The following is a 12587-nucleotide window of genomic DNA, read 5'->3' on the forward strand; positions in this document are numbered from 1 at the left end:
GTAGGTAGGTAGGTAGGTAGGTAAGTATGGAGGGTAGGTAGGTAGGTAGGTAGGTAGGTAGGTAGGTAGGTAGATAGATAGATAGATAGATAGATAGATAGATAGATAGATAGATAGATAGATAGATAGATAGATAGATTGATTGATAGATAGATGGTTTCCTTTGCACATTAGCTACAAAGGACTTAACAGAAAATGAGTGAGCCAATGCCAAAAAGAAAAAAAAAGGAATGACTTTAAAAGCAGGGCTGAAAAGAAGAGATATAACACCATCTTTAAGCTCTGCACAGCCATTCCAAGTTCAGACCTGTATACATTTTGTGTCTACAGGCATATATCGAAGTGTTCAGGAATATATACAGCCACCTCCTGTCCTGCATCTCAGCACATCCCTCTGACGCATCCCAAAATCCCAGAGGATTCATCCATTCTGCTCCGTGCACTTTGCTTTAGCTGGACTTAGCATAGCTGTCTACCGGTTCCACTCTCCTAGGATTAAGTTATCACCATGTCACTGCAGATACCCATGATGTGACGGAGACAAGGAAGTCTCCCATGACCACAGTGCTGACCTTAGCTCAGAGACAACCGCAACTTCACCACAGCCTGGTGCATTCACGACTCCCCAGAAGAACAGACAGCTACAGTTTTGTGACTGTTAGCTCTTATATTAGAAAAGTAAAACTACACCAAGAGAATGTGCTTTGGATCTATGATGAAAAACAAAGAAGCATACTTAAGTATGATTGCTTCAGGTAATCATCAGCTTGACAATACTGCATACCTCTGATATAAAAAGTGCCGCAAAGGTTCCCAAATGACAGCAATGACACATAATGTCTGAAATGTCACTTCTCTCTTCCAGGAGCTCAAACTCTGCCGCATAATATTGCAGATAATTACCAAACATGTGGTTCACCCAGTGCTGTTGGATAGAAAAGACTGGAGCAATTTTCTGCCGCGGTGCTGCAGCAGTAGCAGCCGTTTTTGTTCCCTAATTGCATCTGGCACCCATCCACCACACGCTTTGACTTCATTATGAGATGGAGGTATTCTCTCTTAAATGACTTCTACTCAATTACTCTGCCAAGTTCCTCCCTACAATCAAACTAAACTGTGCATATTGTTATCAATGACGCCTTTTATACCAGCTTGGACTTATTACACTGTATTGTTTGAGTCAATAGCCCTGGTCATTTAGGCACACTGCTGATAATTTTACCTATTGTTTAACCTCTTACCAAATATTTTGCTCCATTTTTAATCTCCTTGATTATTATCTCTGCATATTTGCTTACTGTTACTCCCATAAAATTCTCTTCTTACTGAATGGTAATCAAATATTTCAGCTTCTATCCTGACTGACTCCTTTATCATAAAGTGATCAAAGTTCTATCCAGATGAACTAAGAGAAGGCTCACAACTGGCGTTTATGCTGAGCTTTTGGGTTTATTCTTGCTCAAAGGCAACATTTTACTTGAGGTTCATTGCAAGCAAGGACACAGATTGTATTCAGAGGGCCCACAAAGCTCAATTTTTCTGTCCTATGTGACTGGTAAGAATAGCTACATTGACAAAAAGTGCAACACAAAATATAAGTGTATGGTTCAGCAATGTAGTTTAAAATGGTTGGATCTGCATTGTGAGGAATATTCATAGATTTACATATTTGAAGATGTAGAAAAATCTACATCGATGAAAAATGAAGGCATCCCTCATCTAGCAAAAACCACAGTTCCTTGTCTATTTGCTGCTCCATATGCACATCAGTTCTCAATATGACAGCATATAAAAATGCCCATCAATCTAGTAAAAACAAAATGTTTTAAAATACACTTTTTCCTGGTTGTGACATTAATGTGGGTGAATTTTATGCTTGCATTTTGTGTTTTGCACAGGTTAGACAGAATGCCAAGAAGCTTCATTTCTTGTGTGCTTAATGATCCTTTCATCGTATTTAAGAAAGCCATCAAGCGCCTTGCCTCATCTCTGGAGATGTGTGCCTCTCACTTTGTCTAAGTGCTCTTTTCCTCCTAAATGACTCAGAGCTACTTTAGAGTTAAACTTTCTGCATTGTGTTACATGCACAGACTTGACAGAGCTTTTACTAACAGAAGAAAAAACAAAAGAATGTGTCCAATACCAAGTTTCAAGTAATGGCTGAAACCACAAGCTGTCAGTCTCAGAGCAAACACTGGAACCACAAGGCAACCACAACAATTTAACTCTCAGTGGATACAAATTACTTGGCTCATTTCGGAGATGAAATTTTTGGTTATTATTACCTGCCACAGTTTATAACTTAACTGAATGCTTTTAAGACATAGAAGGAAGAGTATTCCATTAATACAAGGACAGAGAGGAAAGCATGCATTTCACCAGCAAAGAACAAGCTAAATTTGAACACACACTGTTCCAGTTATTTCTGGTATCTCAGTAATGTCTTTGAGTCCAGTCAATTACCTCTGCACATTGTGGATCTTTCAAGTCGGCTCTAATCTTGCTCTGTTCCCAAAGACCACACAGATTTATTCAATAATGACACATATAGCTCCCCCACTCTCTCTATTCTCCAAGTAAACACAACTCATTCACATTTTATAGGGTTTTTTGTGAACCATCTCGAAAATACTGGCAACTAACTCCAAAAATTTAGTAAACAGCCACTTCTGAGATAAAAGTCCCATTCAGATTTGTTCAAACATTCTTCAAACTACTCAGTATTACAAGGCCAAAACTGGGACAGGCTCATCTCTCTCTCCATGATTCTCCAAAAGACTTACCCTTAATGCTCTCCCACTTTCTCTCTCTCTCTCTGACACACACTTGCACACATATAACCACACCTAATACTCTCAGATCTGAGTTGAATGTACCATAAATGAAGGAGCACTTCAGTTATTTTAACCACGCGACCATTACAGCAATGCTTGCTGAGCAAAGAACAGTACTTCAGTACCATTAAAGAGACAAAGAAGTTGGTTCTGCCCAAAGAAGCAGTTATTTATATGGAGGAAATAGAGGTACAACTATTTCTTCCATAACAAAAAAAACTGCAGCAATCTGTAGGCTTTAAAACTTCCCATTTTTCCTAGTTTACTTTGGAAAAGTGTGCCTTTTGTCATTAATCTCTTTAGTTTTAACACCCATAATCTTCATCATCACCAGAAATTGTGCTATTATCAGTGCAAAAAGTGTAATAAAACAATTTAATCACATTCAGGATCTATAACTTTTAGTCTCAAAACAAGTAGAATTAGCATTTGACAAATCAAATTAACTCCCAAAGGTGATTCTTAAATTGTACAAATGATCATTTTATTTCACTGTTTAAAACATCTCTGAAATTTTATGTCATAAACACCATTTCCCACGGCATTAGGATGTTTTTAGAGATGTTTTAAGAACGCAATGATTTTCAAATCTTTTTAAGAAATATGGAGAAAGTTGTTAAAGTGTTGAAACTGAAATATAACCAGGTCATGAAAAATATTGGCTCTTCTTGACTTAATGCCAGCACTCTGTTTACAACTCTGGTTCAAGCCTTGTATCAGAATCTTGATGTTTAGTCAAAGGTCTTTATTGTTGTAATTTGTGCCTCATGGTGCAGTGTTTTATAGCTATGTCCACATAGCTATACACACACATAGCTGAGCCTCCACCAATCTTTACTCCTCAGAGACTCTGCCTCTCTAAGGTGCTCTGTTTTTATCCATGTTACTGACCTGTAGCAAATTAACTTAATTAACCTAACTATTTACTTTCCAGTACCACTTAAGTTAGGATAAGTGCAAAAAGACTTTTCTTTTTTACATATGTTGACATCAAACTCAAGATGAACTTTTATTTCTCATGAAAAATTATATTAAAGCAGCTGTTTTCTGTGTTGTGTTGTAAATAAAATGGTTTGAAAAATTTGTCAATCCTTTTTTTTTTTGCATTTAAAAGTGTCCTAACTTTTGGGGTATTGTGATGGTTTAGAAACAAGTAAATGATCTTTAAAAGATTTACATTTGATTGTGCTTGTGTCTATTAAAAAAACATCATTAAAACAAAACACATAAGGGTGCATTATTTGGTGGATTTCTTTTTTCTTTTAAATAAAAGAAACTAAACAGATGAAAAAGGAAAAAAAAAAATGCATTAAACTTGTATCTCACAATACCTGTATTGAAATGTTCGCTCTTAGCTGGCTGAAATCAGAAAGAATAACATATATACATGCAAAAAAATTACCTGTGCATCCACCAGGGTGGCATTGGCCAAGCTCTCATTAATGAAGACATGAACCAGTGCTGTGGCACAGAGAGAAGGGATGCCACTATCATTGACTCGAACCACCAGGCGATGTAGACCTCTGTGGCGCCGCTCCAAAGGCTCTGCCAGGGTGATCACTCCATTGCTATGGCCAATCTCAAACAGTCTGTGTGGATTTCCCCCTACTAGTGCATAGTGCAGATCAGCATTTGGACCTGTGTCTGAGTCTACAGCTGTTACAGTCCTGACAATGGTGCGGGCACTACTGGCAGGTGGTAGTAGGGTATAAGATTCGTTGGCCGGAGAGGTGATTGAAGGGGCGTTATCATTTTCATCCGTCACAAAAAGTGAGACTGTGGCCGTGGCAGTCTTGCGGGGCTCTCCTCCATCCACAGCCCGGACACGGAAGGTGTAGGTGGAAATTTTTTCACGGTCAAACGATGCAGAGGAGAAGATTGTTCCAGTGTTGTTCTCAATGGAGAACACTTCTTCTCGCTCCTTGTCACCATCCTCTCCTTCCACCTTCTCCCCTGTTGCCTTCATATCGGCTGCATCCATCTCTACAAACAGACTAAGTTCTGCATTCTCGCCTTCATCAGCATCAGTTACGGTGACCATCCCAACTGGACTGTTGGCCAGCAGGTTCTCCTTCACGTAGAAAGTGAAGATTTCTTGAACAAACTTTGGCGCGTTGTCGTTGCGGTCGGTAACCTGCACAACAACGGTTGCAGAACCTTGCAAAGAGGGGATACCTTTATCCTTTGCAATAACCCGCAGTTCATACCTCTCTCTTTGCTCCCGGTCCAGAACCCCAGAAGCACGGATATCTCCATTGTCTGCATCTATGTAAAAAGGTCCATTAGAAGCAGGGTCCAGGGAATACGCCATTTCAGCATTCTTTCCACTGTCTGCATCGGTGGCTACAACAGTGATCACCCTTTCACCTGGAGAGTTATTTTCGGCAAAGTGGACCTCCACAACACTCTGGGCAAAGGTCGGAGCATGGTCATTGATGTCTACCACTCGTACCATCAGTGAGCTGTTACTGGACAGACTGGGGCTGCCAGAATCTACTGCCACAATTGTTACACTGTACTCTTTTGTGGCCTCAAAGTCCAGCAATGCAGAAGTATGCAAGAAGTATTTTTTCTTGTTCCTGTGGAAAAAAGTGAAAAACAGCATTTCATAAATGGAGACAATACCTCGAATGTCAAAAATACTGGTCAGGTCTCTCAATGTGGTCAAACAAAATAATAGTTATGCTTCTAATTAAAATAACTGACTTTTCTGGTAGTCATTGGGTTGTTATTTTTTTAATGTGGAATTTCTTATCATACCTTACTGAAAACATAGAGCAATTTTTTTGTTTCACAAACTCCATGGTCATATCCTCAAAAGAATAATTTAGTCCAGCCAATGGGAAAACAAAAAGAATAGAAATAAACAGGTAAGAAATGCAATCATCCAGCATTTGAAAATCTGGGACCAAAGAATGATGTTCTTCGAAAAGTGCCTTTGCTTGCTAATTGACTGCAACGCTTAATAAATTGCTAAACTAGTGAGGCAATTACTTTACTGTCAATCAACTACTGGATTAATGAACGAATCATTTTAGCTCTAATATGCTTTACTTTAATACACATTACATTTGAGAATATCTTCATGCATGACTGCAGTGATCTGCAGAGACAATAAAAGTGGAAAAACTGTGATAGTGACATTTTAATCAAATTAACTTATTGATTCTCCGAAGCCCCCTGATGATTATTGCTTCGATGAAGTTTAGACAAGGAAATCCCTACATTCAATTTAACAACCAGTATCATTGTAAAGGTCATACTGTGTGATGGCAGTAATATCCTAAAAGGGCCTTGACTGGTCCCCCTCAACCCTCCACTCACCCCTCCATTCAATAGCCTCTGGCAGTGTTCTACAAATGACTGAAGAGCACTGACATTTGGAGTCTGCACTGTTGAAATTATATTAAAGAGTGAAAAGCTTTTCGCTTTGACGAATATTTATACTCAAAGTTTACAGATTCCATGACAGCCTAACTACCCTGTAGCCTTAGTAGATGAGTGACACTACTTGAACTAAGCTTAAGTGAAATTTCCATGCAACAACACTTGGAGCGCTTATTCTTTGAATTCTTTGGGGAAGAAAAAAATGTTAAAAATGCCCTAGTGGCAGCTGCTTGCTGCAATAGCAACTGTCAGGATGAGAAGTCCTACAGAGGCATACAGTAATGTATTTATGTGTAGAACACACCTGGTTAAACACCAAAGGATGAGTCAGGAAGCCTTTTGTTGGCAACTATAAATCAGGTGCTTAATGGCACATCCAAATATTATCACCTTTTTTTCGAGTTAAGTTTTATGCACCCTCGGGTGAAGCAGTGCTTCATGTTTCACTTTTATTTAAAATGCATCATTACTTTATAATTACCTAACATTACTTACTGTTTTCAGTGCCCTGAAGATAAATAGACTGCAGTCTTGTGACAAAGACTGAATCTTTTATGAAAGTTTGGTCAGGTATTAGGCCGGAAACTGCCTGAGTTTTAGTATCTATGAGTTCTTGTTTCAAAGTAATCTTTGAAATGTCTATTAAGCAGTAATGTATTCAAATAAAAGTGGTTACTCTTGGCTTGCCTTACCTGTCAAAAGCTTCATCTGCAGGTAAGGGTGGGAGTGCTGTTTCACCAGCTGGCTTTAGTGTGAATGGCACATCTCCCACAACTGTGCAGGTCACAACCCCATTTTCTCCCTGGTCACGATCTGACACTTGAACCAGAGCCACCGGTGTGTCCACCAGAACATTTTCTGGCACTAATGCCGCTCCATCTCGCACAAGGATTCGTCCAATCTTTCTGATCTCGACAACTGGGACGTTGTCATTTTCATCACGGACAGCCAAAACTACCGTGGTGCGATCGGTGCGGGGAGGCTGACCCCGATCCCTGGCTGTTACCGTGAATCTCAGCTGTGCCACTTCCTCTCTATCGATCCTGTGAAGAACGCTCAGCCATCCAGTTGCCTCGTCCAACCGGAGGAGTCGCCGTACAGATTCGGTGGCAGCTCCAAAGACATACTCCACCTGCCCGTTGACTCCAATATCACGGTCGGAAGCTCTGACCTGAAGGACAGGTGTACCTGGAGGGGCGTTTTCTGTCATTTCAGCTTCATATGTTGACCTCTCAAACTGTGGACTGTTGTCATTCACATCAGTGATTGAAACACGAAGTAGAGCTTGGGAAGAACGCGGTGGACTCCCGCCATCTCGAACTCTGAGGACGAGCTCATAAGAGTCTTTAAGCTCGCGATCCAGTGTTCCTTTCACAATGAGCTGTGGCTGCTTTTCTCCATCTGGTGTATCTGCAACTTGCAGTTCAAACACACTGCTCCTGGCTCCTGCGCCATTATCTCCACTTCTACCCCTCCGGTCAAGTCCATCCACTCTTGTAATGGGGTTTCCTCCTGCTGTGCGTCTTGTTGAACTTGACCCAGCTCCATTATCTTGAATGAGCTCATATCGGTCAATGCCATTTCGTCCAAAATCCCTATCTGTTGCTGTGGTGAGCAGGTACAGGGTTCCAATTGGGCGATTCTCCTCAACTGAGAGCTGCAGAACAGGTGAAGGGAAGGAAGGTGTGTTGTCATTGATGTCTGTTATGACAACGCGGCCTTCAAACAGGTCTACCCAACTCTGCAGCGGCCCTATCACTGACACTTCAAAGTCCAAGAAGCACTCATTTTCATCAAATATCATCTGGCATTGGGGGAGCTTCTCTCTGTCAATGCGTCTTGGGCCTGTTGTCAGCTCACCTGTCACATTGTCAATCTTGAAGAACTCTGAGCCACTCTCAAGGGCGAAAGTGACATCCCCGCTGCCTGTACCTGCTGTCAGACCCAGATCTACGGCCACGTTACCAATTTTAACATCCGGTGGGCCCTCCTCGGCCACTCGGTACCGGAGAGCTGAGTCGGCACCCGGTAGCTGAGTCAGCAGCTGCAGCAGTACGACCACGAGGCTGAGAGCCTGCGCCGCGGAGGAGTGCACTGCACCAAGCCTCTGCATGGCTCTTTCTTCCTCTCGCCTCTCCTTTACAGCTCCGTCTGCCTCCCAGCTGGGGCTTCGTCTCTTCTTTATTGGTGTTTTGTGGTGTGGTGTACCTCACAGCGTGGGTGTTTGATTTATCCTTTCTTGCCTTCTCTGTATCGCTCCCTGCGGACTGCCGCCTGAGGTCCGGGGAAAGCTTCTGCACTGACTTCACTTCAGCGGTGTTAAGATCCCTTTTTTTCTTCTTTTATTCTCCTCCTACATTCAGTGGTAGGTTTTCAACTTCTATGAACATAATTCTGCAATCTTGCGAGGCTCGTCAAGCCTCTAAGATTAAAAAAAAAAAAAAAAAAAAAAAAAAAAAATCCATTCTGCTGCGGGAACAGAACAAAAAAAAAACTAATTCATCAGCTTGATTAATCCACTTCACTCTCCTCACTCATCTGTTCTCCATAAAACGGAGAGTTATGCCGCAGATGTTTGCCACTTCACAGTGCTCTCTCTAAGTTCTTCTTATTCCAGTCACATTTGGGACAGCGGCTTTTCCTTCCAAACTGCAATGCAGCACCACTACACAAAAGACACGAGAGAGAGAGAGAGAGAGAAAAGCACTGCTCAGATCACCGGACAGAAGCTTAAAAATACATTCACATCTCCGGAGAAGGATAAAAAAAAATCTGTTTGAGTGGAAGGGATCTTTTCTTACCTTCCCATCCAGCTGCGTTTCCAGTTCTTTCCCCCCCTGTTCCTCCCTCCCGCAGCGGAGCAACGTGCCAAATAGACAGATTCCTCCAGGTTAAGTTGTGAGAAGAAAAAAAAAAGAGTGTTTTTCCAGCCTCACGTCTTCCTCATGAACACAGAAAAGGAGCTACGAGCCTGTTTTTTGTTGTTGAGCTAACTGGGAATCCCGACACCAGTTTGGAGTAATCCAGTGCAGTCCGCGGGATGGACGCGTTGCTGATGGAGAGACTGGAGATGCGTCTTTTCCAAGAGTCCCGCATTCTCCCTCTCTCAGTCTCACTCCAGCTAATACTCCTCCTGCTCTTCCTCCTCCTCCAGCTTTTTTTTTTTTTTCTTCTCACCTGCACTGCTCGGGACTGCTGTTGTCTCCGGCGATGCTGCAGTCTCTCTCTCTCTCTCTCTCTCTCTCTCTCTCTCTCTCTCTCCTCGCTACTGCAACATTTTCCCCGGCCACGTAACTGGATCGCTGAGCTGTAACAGGAGAGGCAGCAGAGGCGGTGTTGGGTCGCTGTGTGTGTGTGTGTGTGTGTGTGTGTGTGTGTGTGTGTGTGTGTGTGTGTGTGTGTAGCCTGTGTCGGTTACCGGGGACAGACCCCCCACCCCCACCTCCTGTCATATAGGAAGATTAAATGGCTTGCTGTCCCGGCTGCTGACAGCCCCTGGTGGGAAAATATCTTTATTCACATATTCATAGAAAGGACAAAGAGAGACGGGTAGAGGAAAGGGGGGGGGGGGAGTGATCTGACTCTAATACAAGTCAGTTAGGATTCTGCTGGTGCAGCTCTTTTGTCGGGGCAACTCTAGGTAGTGGTTTTTTTTTTTTCTTCATTGCTCTCTGAAAGAACCAGAGATTATCACACAGCTATGAGCTTGTAGTTGTCTTCAGTTATTAGCTGTAATATTTATGTCTTATGATTGGTAATTGAGGTATAGTCACACTATATCATTAGAGCAAACAATGAAAGGAAAGAATCCAACCTATTGTCTGACATCTAAGCCAATAAGTTTTTTTTTTTTCATCTACCATGTTTGTTTGTTTTTTTTTTTATTCGTATTTTAAATAAATGATGAGTGTAAATGTTGTGTTGGTGTTGTTTCTTTGTCAGGAGCAGGATGTTGTCCCTCAGCGGTCCGACCTGCTCAGCGAGCAGCGCAATGCAGCATCGGTCTGCAGTCATGTAAACCTACCTGTGTTTCCACGCGTGGTGCTCTGCTTAAACCGTGTGTGCATTTCTGATTTACAAACTGAAGTGACAACTAGACTGCAAGGCAAAGAAGCAGGGAGTCCCCCCCCCCCCCCCCCCCCCCCAACCACACCCCCTCTAACATAATGGTATTGATGGAAAGCGTACTGTGCGCATCAGCCATTAGTGGATAGTTTATAGCTGGTGGACAGTAAACAAGGACTGACAAACTGCTGAAGGAGGTCACACATTTCTGTGCGACTCCCACCTTCTCCTGCTGACATTACAACCCCCCCCCCCCCCCCCCTCTCCTTCTGCACCCCCCGTTTTATCAGTTTCACCGGGAGGCGCGCGGCGAACAAAAAACTGTGCGGGTTCAAGTGGTGAAAGCGCTCAACATTTCAGAGGGAGCCGCACGCGCGTCCGCCCCCTGTTGTTCGACCGACCCGCGTGCGCTTTTATTTCCCTCGAAATCAACCGCGGAACTTGAATACAGGTTTGTGTGCGCGAGAGCGTGTGTGTGTGTGTGTGTGTGTGTGTGTGTGTGTTACATGCTCATAAAGCAGAGAACAGACAGAAAGCTGAAAAATCAGAGGAAGGGACTGGGATTTTACGCCTGTGCTTTCGGTTTAAAGTACTCCTCTAATATAGAGAGTGATAGATAAATAAATAAATAATATTTGCTCACACAAACTAGGATTTAGAAGCATTTGTGTAAAAAAGAAAACACACACACACACACACACACACAAATGGCCTTGAAGTTGCCATTGCAGTGACAGCTTTTTCCTCCAGTATGTATAACCTGATTTGGCCCCATCTGCAATATAAAAACCAACAACGGAAAAAAAAAAAACCTACTTTTTTGACACTACAGTAATCAGTTGTTAATGTTTTCACCACAGAGCGAAAACAATTTTCAAGAAAAGGAAGCTAAATCATGGAAGAACACAAGTGGATGTACCTGTATTCACTTTCTGTCACATTCTACAATATTAAGATGCACCTCTCTCCAGCTTCTGGGTCTCTCTGACTGTCTGCCAGCTTCCAGTTTTCCCAGCTCTCTTGATCTGGGCTGGGGCTCTTTCAGCTCAAAGTGCCCTCAACGCTCAGACCAACAGCTCTTAGCTCTTGAATGAAGCTGCAGCTTACTTGCATCTACAGTGTTCAGTATTCTTGCTGGAGCTTCTCATTTCATTGCTTCCTTGGAGCACAAACATAAATCCCCATCTTGCAAATTTTCGGATTGGTTCTCGTTGTATTGGACATGAAGTCTGATCATGCCTTGTAGAGACGGTCTTGATGGCTGACTTTCCTCATCATCCAAGGAGGTCCTAAAGATTATTGAACAAACCGTATCGTCGCCTGAATCAGAGCGTCAACATCTTGAATGTGCACTGGTATAAATCTATTTACTGGAAAGTAATTTCTGCTCCAGTTGACTATGATTGCAGGGGTTTAGATCTGGCCAGTGTGTACTGGGAGGCAGCACATGTACATCAAATAATTACTATTCACTATGAAAACCAGGATTTGGACAGTATTGTTTCAACAGATGGACACAGTATTTAGGCTGATTCTGGGTGACCACATAGGATAATCCCGTTTCATATTAATCCAGAATTATCTGAGAAACTATCATCTATATATGCCTGAGGGAGTCAAAGCAAACAGCCATGTGGTTGACATTAGATATTCAAACAAATGAAATAAATGGATCTCTAAGCTTGCTTTCCTGTGTTGTGGTCACAAGCAGGACTTTACAAGGTCAAAACATCAAAGATGGCAAAAGTTCTGAGATTTGATTTCTACGTATTTTTCCATATCCTTTGCTCTTCGCATAAATGTTATTGGTAAAAAGGATTAAGATTACATATGGACAGTAAATAAAAATCTGAAATATTCCAGGATTAAAATATGCCATGCCTACAGATTTTGTATAATCTCATACAGATAGCTCTTTAAAGAGTTTACTTTCATCTCTGCTGAATTAACACAACTACAAAATACCTAATCTTTGCTACACTTCCTCTTGTGATTTTTCTTTTTTTTCTTCCAACTTCTGGAAGTGTGCATTTATCTGTAAAACTCAGCTATTAAGTTTAGACTTCAAAAGGAGTATGTCACATCTGGTTTTAGAGAAAATCTTTACATATCACATGCATCTCAGAAAACTACCCAGAACAACAGCAGAGTAAGAGAACACGATCTTGTCGCCACTATTACAAGGATCAAACTGTGGTGGTGTATTTCTGTTTTTAGAATATGGTCAAACTACTGTTTTACCAAAGCTAAAGAACAAACAAGACATTGCTCTGGGGGCTTCTCTGCTGACGAGATCAGGTC

The 12587-nt window shown here is 42.0% G+C and overlaps 1 protein-coding gene across 1 annotated transcript in view; it reads right to left on the minus strand.

Annotated features, from left to right (window-relative positions):
- pcdh7a (protocadherin 7a) overlaps nucleotides 1–8480 on the minus strand; it is a 50166-nt gene extending 41686 nt beyond the window's left edge. The window contains exons 1-2 of the mRNA XM_079263957.1: nucleotides 6914–8480; nucleotides 4237–5413 (exon numbers count right to left, since the gene is read on the minus strand). Of these exons, the coding sequence (XP_079120083.1) occupies nucleotides 4237–5413; nucleotides 6914–8334 (2598 nt within the window). The 5' untranslated portion in view covers nucleotides 8335–8480. The remainder of the gene's footprint in view (nucleotides 1–4236; nucleotides 5414–6913) is intronic.
- Between the last annotated feature and the right edge of the window lie 4107 nt (nucleotides 8481–12587).

This window comes from Telmatherina bonti (genome assembly GCF_933228915.1).
Source record: "Telmatherina bonti genome assembly, chromosome: 3".
In the NCBI taxonomy this organism is placed as follows: Eukaryota; Metazoa; Chordata; class Actinopteri; order Atheriniformes; family Telmatherinidae; genus Telmatherina; species Telmatherina bonti.